Source organism: Falco cherrug, chromosome 7 (assembly GCF_023634085.1).
Source record: "Falco cherrug isolate bFalChe1 chromosome 7, bFalChe1.pri, whole genome shotgun sequence".
Classification (NCBI taxonomy): domain Eukaryota; kingdom Metazoa; phylum Chordata; class Aves; order Falconiformes; family Falconidae; genus Falco; species Falco cherrug.
Window position 1 is genome coordinate 16,753,190 of NC_073703.1, and position 8,862 is coordinate 16,762,051.

General features: G+C 39.7%; 1 protein-coding gene across 4 annotated transcripts in view; it reads left to right on the forward strand.

Annotated features, from left to right (window-relative positions):
* MAPK6 (mitogen-activated protein kinase 6) overlaps nt 1-7,649 on the forward strand; it is a 31,567-nt gene extending 23,918 nt beyond the window's left edge. For all 4 annotated transcript variants that reach the window (XM_027800142.2, XM_027800140.2, XM_055717253.1 and 1 more), the window contains exons 3-6: nt 435-579; nt 3,652-3,816; nt 4,446-4,647; nt 5,261-7,649. In XM_027800142.2, coding sequence (XP_027655943.1) covers nt 435-579; nt 3,652-3,816; nt 4,446-4,647; nt 5,261-6,359 — 1,611 coding nt within the window. In that variant the 3' untranslated portion in view covers nt 6,360-7,649. The remainder of the gene's footprint in view (nt 1-434; nt 580-3,651; nt 3,817-4,445; nt 4,648-5,260) is intronic.
* The last annotated feature ends 1,213 nt before the right edge of the window (nt 7,650-8,862 follow it).

Here is an 8,862-nt window from a genome sequence, read left to right on the forward strand (position 1 = left end):
ATACAGAACCTGAGATTAAGAGCAATGTTTAGAGGCTTAACTGTAGAAGCCTTAGATAAGTTTGTAAGTGATACATTCATAGTGTGCAAGTGTGGCTGCTTTCGGGGGTTAATTTAAAGATATGGTCTTCCTGGTTTAGATGATGTTTCACAAAAGAGTTCATTATCATCTCTGCATTTATTTCACATCTGGGAATAAGGAAGTTTTGCTGCAGTACCTCATTTGACTAATAAATAGCATTATACTTCTATATTGTTGCTATTCACTCATAAAGATATTGCAGTTCCATTTTAAAAGGTAGAAGGGTGTAGTAGGGGGCACATGGTACTATCCCTAGGACCCTGAGACCAAAAAATCTTGTAGTACATTAAAAAATAGGAAACAAATAATTTACCTCTTTAAAAATCTAAGCTTTTTTTAATTAATTTCATTAGGGCCATCTTTCTGAAGGATTGGTTACTAAATGGTACAGGTCACCCCGTCTTTTGCTTTCTCCTAACAACTACACTAAAGCCATCGACATGTGGGCTGCAGGTTGCATCTTTGCTGAAATGCTGACTGGGAAGACCCTCTTTGCAGGTGGGTAGAATAAAAATCTGTGTGTCAGTTTCTAAAAGGAGCAGTACTGCTTAGTTATCTTCATCAAGAAAAGCTGATTCTCATGGCTAATATCAATAGTCATTGACTATCAGGATATGCTATATTATTACACAATTACATAAACTATAAATTGGTGTATTTGTAAAGCAGAAGACATTTCCACTTCTGTTACTCATACTGGTGCATATTTAGGTAAATATCACAGTTTAGTTTACTACTCGTATGTGGTAAATCTGTTTGTAGTTAGATTAAACTAAACTTACTGGATGCCTAGAAGTATTCTAAATGCGTATGTTTTAGTGAATGGGTGTATCCAGGGGGTATTTGAGGCTTATGGATGCCCTGAGTATCTTACTAGTAAAGACTTTTTTTTTTTATGTAGTCACCCTAATCACTTCTTACTTCTTTATATTTTAAATTATGAAAGAGCGGCCCTTTTTTCCCCATTCCTATTTTTTTGTCATCTGTGGGCTGTTTTGACCTGACCTTTGTTTCAGTAGAGTAGGGAGGACTACGGTTTAGTGTGGCATACCAAGGAAATGTGTAACCGCCGAATCTTGTAATTTAGGAAACAATGCTCTGCTCACATTGGGTGCATCTACATCAGTGCTTTGGTTAGGATCAGGAACAAATTTTTGAAGCAAATCACTTGATGGCCATCCTGATCTAGCTCAGTGCATGAACTAGAGTCTCTTTAGATAAAATGAAACTGTCATTTGCTCTGTAGGAGATCACCCAGTGTGCTCCACCTGCTGATAGGCATTCAGTCCACGGGAGCAGATGAGCTAGTCTAGAGTAAATGCTTATTTTGTGTGCACCCTGGGGCCTCAGCAGCAGCTGTCTCATTCAGGTTCACTCTTGGATTTGCTCCTGTTGGTCTAAATTACTGGCATAATACAGATAAAATCTCGTAAGAACTGAACTTGCATTTTGAAGCTCCCATTCCTTTAGATACATGTGGACTAGAAGCACACCTCTGCAGTAATTCTTTGGTTTGTACATCAAGGTAATGAAATTGAGAGCTTTTTCCCATTAAGTGCTATAATGGACTACTGTCACCTTGAAATCATTATTTTATAGAAATCGGCGATTAGTATGCAAAAAGGTTTTTCTTAACTTGCAGTGAGTTGCTAACTCATTGAGTTACTAACTACTGGAATAGTGTCCCTAGTGTATTAAATTCTCAGCTGGTAAGAGATTTATTAGGTTTCCATTGCATCAAGCGCTTCCACTGGAAAATAGTGGAGTAGTGGGAGAAAGTATGTGGATTTCAGCATATATTGATTACAACTGCTAGTGTTCTGGCAAATACCAATGCTACTCAAAAAAAGCCAAAAGTTTTTATTTGTCTGGTAGCTGTGTAGTAAGCTAGAATTTTGCTTTTTAAACTCGTTCTTAGTAACCAAAATCCAAAGTTTGTAGGCTCGTTTATGTGTCCTAATGGCATTCTGTGGATATCCACATCTAAAAATATTTTTCTAGGTGTGTCCCTCTGAAAATTTAGCACTGCTGTAGTTTTCTGATAAAGAAGAGTGGACTTCTTCATGCATTTGGAAAGGGAAAATGGTTGGAGATAGGGTAGTTAGCCTGTCCTGAGACTCTGAATAAAATTATTTTACCAAGTTCTTTGGAGGGCTTGATTCGGTTAATTTGCAACTTCCTGTCTATTTCTGAACCATCCCTTAGGAATCCTGGTGTCTGGAAAGCTGGTGGGAAAGGGAAGGAAGAATGCAGATAAAAATTGCAGAATACCTGGCATGAGGGAGGGAAGGAGGCAGAGGAACTCAATAGCTGTTCCAAGTAACCTCTCTAATTCTTTCTTCTAAATGAGTATTTCAAATGCTCATTTCACTTCTAGTGGAAAGCAAGCTGATTAATTTTTATGGTGGAAATAATGATAGGGTAGAATCTGTTTTCCAGCAATTTGCAGGCAGTGTAACATCTGATAATTGTATCAAGTAATTTGTAGTAGTCTGAAGTAGGAGAACAAAAGAGCTTTTTCAGTCTTGCAGGTAAGTTAACAGGAGGCGGTGCTGATTCATTTGGGGAATGTAGGTCTTGGTCAGCTTTTCTTTAGGTCATCTGGCAGATGCATGGTAGGATGTCCAGTGCATTGCCATGCAAACTGAAGTGATAGTGCATAGATTTGGAGATGGTACAGTCTCTTTCTGTCCCCATTTATTTTTTTATTTAATGTCACATGCGTCAGTATTGCTGATGATCACCCAGAGCCGCTTGGTGAAGGAGGGAAATGCTGGCATGCAAATAATCCTATGTAGTTTCATCTGCTAGTTGAATCTCTAGGATGCTACATGCTTCTTGGAGCTGAACAATAAATCGAGGTAGACAAGCTGTATTTCTGGGTACTCCAGTTACACTGAATAAGATGTTGTTGATTAATCAAAATTGACCTGCTGTATAGACCCTTACAGTTCTTACCCGGGAGACTTCAGATAGTACTAAAAGTATACTATATTTTCAATTGTAATACAGGTCTTTTTGTGTGTTTGCTTTTTTTTAAAACCAAGGTTGCACTGCTTAACTGACAGGTGATTTTGTTGTTGTTGTTGTCTTGCACCTGACAGTAATACCGGGTTTCAAAGTAGAATATTAATACAAATGGTTGTGGCCTGTAAGATCTCTTGCTGAGCTGAGCCACTACTGTTTTTATTAATAAAGGGACATATAATTCAAAGTGAGGCCAAATATAGGTGGATCAGTTGAAAGGGGAGGATTGCAGTGTATAGTATATAACAAAAAGACAGGGTGATGCTGTAGACTACCTCATCCGTGGTAAAAACATCCTTGCCAGAGCTTAAGATTAGGTTGCTTTATCTGTGTGTAGCAGCTCTGTAATTCTTCATACGCTACAGCATTTTTGAGAGCTCTTCAGACTTACTATCATTCAAATTTAGAACTTCAGCGTAGGAGATAATAGTGTTCTACCGAAAATAGCTGCTCGGAGCACAAAATTTGGACATGCCTTTCATGTACAGGGATCACAAGTGTTTGAAGTGGAAATGGCAGCTTGTATTTTCTCTTGGTGCTTAGGTGCGCATGAACTTGAACAGATGCAGTTGATCCTAGAATCAATTCCTGTTGTACATGAGGAGGACCGTCAGGAGCTTCTCAATGTAATTCCAGTTTACATTCGAAACGATATGACTGAGCCACACAAACCTTTAACTCAGCTGCTTCCAGGCATCAGTCCTGAAGGTAAGTCATTCAGAAAAATAGTCTGTATTTCAAAGTCATTAAATAGTGAGCAACTTCACAGTACATGTGTGTGATTGTTAAAAGCAAGTTTCAGCTGGAAGAACCTGCGTGTTCTCTGAAAGACTGTCTTCTGCTGTAATAAAAAAGATTTTGCTTACACAATAGCTACTCAGTCATCTTTGGAGTAGAATTCTGAATCTCTGCAGGACCTGTTTGCACTATTACTCTATTTTGAGACATGGCCCTTCTAAATACAAGGGGATATTAGAATGGAGTCAGTATGAAACAACTGTCTTTCAAATGCTTTTAAAAGTCTCCCAATCAAACTGACAGCAATGTTTCCTGATAGCTGTTGCTGGATACTGATTCAGCTTAAAGCCTTCTGTCTCTTAGTATTTTTTTTCCTCCCACTTTAATTTAAATTATTATTGATCTTAGATTTGACCTCTACTCTTCTAGCTTTCCTGTGGCTACAGGATGCATATTTGGCAGTTAGTAGCTGATACTTCACAGGTGGTTACTCTTAAACAAATCCACACCTCTAGAGCAAAGCATTGCACCTTAATCTTAAATTCTAGATGTTTAAAATGTCGTTTTTCTCCTATTTAATGATAAATTTTTCTCCACAGCACTGGACTTTTTGGAGCAAATTTTGACATTTAGTCCCATGGATCGATTGACAGCAGAAGAAGCTTTGTCCCATCCTTATATGAGCATTTATTCCTTTCCAACGGATGAGCCTATTTCAAGTCATCCTTTTCACATTGAAGATGAGGTTGATGATATTCTGCTGATGGATGAGAGTCACAGCCATATTTATAATTGGGAAAGGTAAATTTATCACTTACTGTGGCATGTAACATAACTGAGTGGTGGTGTGCTTGAAGTAACGTTGCTTCGTGGGCATAATTTTGGGTTTTGTTTGTTTCTTCTTATTAAGTTGGCCTGAGAATAAACTTTTCCCTTGCAGGCAGTGCATTGTCATTGAGTTTATAAATGATTAGACTGACTTGGATATGCTGAAGCACTCAAGGCTCTAGAATCTAAAGTTAATCTTTCTGTTACTCTTTTCCCCAAAAAATATTTCTCTAAAAAATAAATAGTTTTAAGTGTGATTGTCTTGTTCAATCCTTAGTGCATGTAATACCAAAGAGATTTACAGTCATCGTTTAAGATCAGTTAAACACACTTTAAAAGAGTTCTGTAAATGGAGTGAGCTGTTGTACGTAATTCTGGACTTAAATCTTTCAGATGTGCATGTGAGGATTGCTTTATGCCAGATTAAATTAAAAACCTGGCAGGGGTACCCAGTTGGATTGAGGAAAATCATTATCTATGTTGAATTGTCATTCTTCCGTAAGGGAATTTCAAAACTTAACTGTCTCTGTCTCGGGAGCTAGAAGACTGGTTTTTAGCTGCTAACGCTTAGGAAATTGTTTTACAGATACCATGAAAGTCAGTTTTCAGACCATGACTGGCCTATTCATAATAACTATGAAGCTGATGAAGTTCAGCGTGATCCAAGGGCTCTTTCTGATGTTACTGATGAGGAAGAAGTGCAAGTAGATCCTCGCAAATATTTGGATGGAGATCGTGAAAAGTATCTGGAGGATCCTGCCTTTGACACCCACTTCTCTACTGAGCCTTGCTGGCAGTATTCAGATCACCATGAAAACAAGTACTGTGATCTGGAATGTAGTCACACTTGTAATTACAAAATGAGGTCATCTTCGTACCTAGATAACTTAGTTTGGCGAGACAGTGAAGTTAACCATTACTATGAGCCCAAGCTTATTATAGATCTTTCGAACTGGAAGGAACAGAGCAAAGAAAAGTCTGATAAGAAAGGCAAGTCTAAATGTGAAAAGAATGGGTTGGTGAAAGCTCAGATAGCACTTGAGGAAGCATCACAGCAACTCGTTGAAAAAGAAAGGGAGAAGAATCAAGGATTTGACTTTGATTCGTTCATAGCAGAAACCATTCAGCTTAGTTTACAACACGAGTCTACTGATGTTGATAAATTAAATGACTTGAATAGCTCAGTGTCTCAGATAGAGTTGAAAGGATTAATATCAAAGTCAGTAAGCAGAGAGAAGCAGGAAAAAGGAATGGCTAATTTGGCACAGTTAGAAGCTCTGTACCAAACTTCTTGGGACAGTCAGTTTGTAAGTAGCGGGGAGGAGTGCTTCCTCATAGACCAGTTCTGTTGTGAAGTCAGGAAAGATGAACAGGTTGAAAAAGAAAATACTTACACCAGTTATTTGGACAAATTTTTTAGTAAGAAAGAAGATGCTGAAATGCTAGAACCTGAGCCAGTAGAAGAGGGGAAGCTTGGGGAGAAGGAAAGAGAAGAGAGCTTTCTCAGTAACAGTGGAGAACTCCTCTTCAACAAGCAGCTTGAGGCTATAGGTATTCCTCAGTTTCACAGCCCCGTTGGTTCGCCACTGAAATCAATACAGGCCACGTTAACACCTTCTGCTATGAAATCATCTCCCCAGATTCCCCACAAAACGTACAGCAGCATTCTGAAACATCTAAATTAAAACACTCAGCAGACATTTCTTTTATATTCATGAGATGTGTTTGTCTTTTTTTATTACTAGTGTAAGTAATTTTTTTACTTGAATCAGACGGTGTAATTTTGGTATGGATTTCATTAGTTTTCTGTTTACCATTGTTTTTACAATCCAGAATTACTTTCTCTACATGAGTTAGTTTTGTTTTTAAACTGGCATGTCGTTTGCACACAAAATTAATGAATAGAGCAAAATAATGCAAAATGCAGGAGGTAACAAAAAATGCACTAAACCAAGTAAAAAAAAAAAAAAACAAAAACCATTCTCTCAGTAAAACAGTGTCCATGTTTTGCAGAAAAAGAACCTTGCCTTGAAATTTACACAGTGAGACTGTACATAATTGCATGAAAATATCTATTTTTCCCAAAACATTTTTTCATTCATGCGTATTTTAGAGTTTTTTCATACTGTACACATTTCTTAGACACATGATACCAGCAGCAACTGAAATGAATGCAGAATTTGGTACGCATGTGTTATCTACCTCAAGGTAACAGCAGTATGTGGCAAAACATTAACCACCCATAGTGCTTCTCATTATGCACTTCTATTTAGCCAGCATTATTGTAGTAGCTATTCTTACTGAAAATCATTCAATATTTATAAATGTTCTGGTATGCATTCTTTATAGTGAAGTGTTAATATGCAGCACTTTTATTTATTTTAGCAAATAAGTATATTTCTGTAATTATAGAAAGTCAATTTTTGAGTTACTTTTCAGATAAAAGTTTTCGTTTAGCACTATGGTTTTATTGCCTACATAGCTGGATATATATTAACATCGGCTTATTCTGAGGCTATCCAATACATTTTTTTAATTTTTATTTTTTAGTTTTCATTTCAAGTAAGCACTCACTGTGTATAGGAATTTGTAATTGGAGGTGCTTGATCTCTACAAAAGAAATTAGGAATTGCTTTATTATCAAATGCTCCTAGAAGTCTTAATTGTGTTTATTTTTAAAAAATTTTGTAATGTTAGTTGTGTGCATGGAAATAATTAAGGTACAACATTACTGTAGGTTAAAGTTCTATATGGTGAGAAATTTTGTTTTTACTGTATGTTTTTACTGAATGATTCCTGTCCCACTCTCAACTCCCCTCAAAAGCAAGCATGAATAAAATTAGGTTAAATATAGCATGTAGCATCTCAGTCTTCTGAAAATTTGTTTTACCTTCTGATTTTTTGAAATACTGGATGTATCATTGGCTCCCCTGTTTAAAATGAAAAACAAATAAAAACATGGCCAGCAAAAATTACTGTTGTTTTTTGGTGCTTTGTACAATCATAGAATCATTTAGGTTGGAAAAGACCTTTGAGATGGTACATCCGACTGTCAGCACGGGACAGCTGAGCCGACTTCTAAACCCTGTCCCTGAGCACCACATCTGGGTGTTTTCTGAACACCCCCAGGGATGGTGATTCTACCCTGTCCCTGGGCAGCCTGTGGCCGTGCCTGACCACCCGTTCTGTGAAGGCATTTTTCCTGATACCCAATCTAAACCTCCTCTGGTGCAGCTTGTCCTGTCACTTCTTATCTGGGAGAAGAGACCAACACACACACCGCCTGCAACCCTGTTTCAGGTAGGTGTAGGGAGCGATGAGGTCCCCCCTGAGCCCCCTCCTCTCCAGGCTGAACCCCCCCACCCCTCCAGCCGCTCCCCATGGGACTCGTGCCCCAGCCCCTGCCCGGCTCTGGACACGCTGCAGCCCCTCAATGTCCCCCCTGCAGTGAGGGCCCAGCGCTGACCCCAGGATTCGAGGGGCGGCCGCACCAGTGCCCAGTGCAGGGGGACGGTCACTGCCCCGGCCCCGCTGGCCATGCTGTTTTGGACGCAAAGTGAAGAGACCTACAGGTAACGCAGCTTGCTGTAAGGGCAGCCCTGCTCGCCTGCAGTCCCTAGCACGAGGTTCCCCAGGGAGCAGGAGACACGGCCTTGCAGCCTGCCCTGGCGGCTGCGGGTGCGGTGCCCTGATGGAGACCCCCGCAGCACACTTCTGTCCCCGGGGCCTGTGGCTGCACTGAAGAAAAGCCTGTGTAGCTGTACGGCTGTGAAAGCGCACGTGCTGCTGTCAGTAACCGTTCTTGTTGAAAATACAATTGACTTCCAGAGTATAAGTGAGCACGGCTGTTCTATCAACTTTTTAGACAAAGTAGCGTCAGCGTGGGAAGGCTGCTGTGAGCGCGTGTGAGCACCTTGGTGTCGCGGACAGCGTGGAGCGAAAAATCGTGCAGGAGCTCGGCTGGAGCGCTTGCACAAGGAGGTCTCGGGAGCAGAACCAGGTAATCCTGTGGGTTGTTTCAAAATGCACAGGTCAGGTCTCTTGCAGCAAGCCCTAAGGACAACACGTATTTCTCTTCCAGTTCCTCCTAGCAGAACCATTCCTGAGGGAGCTAATTAGCCGTATGATAAAGCTACATCTTTTGGCAAGCTCCTACAACTTTTTCCATGACAGTGTCTTATTTCCTCC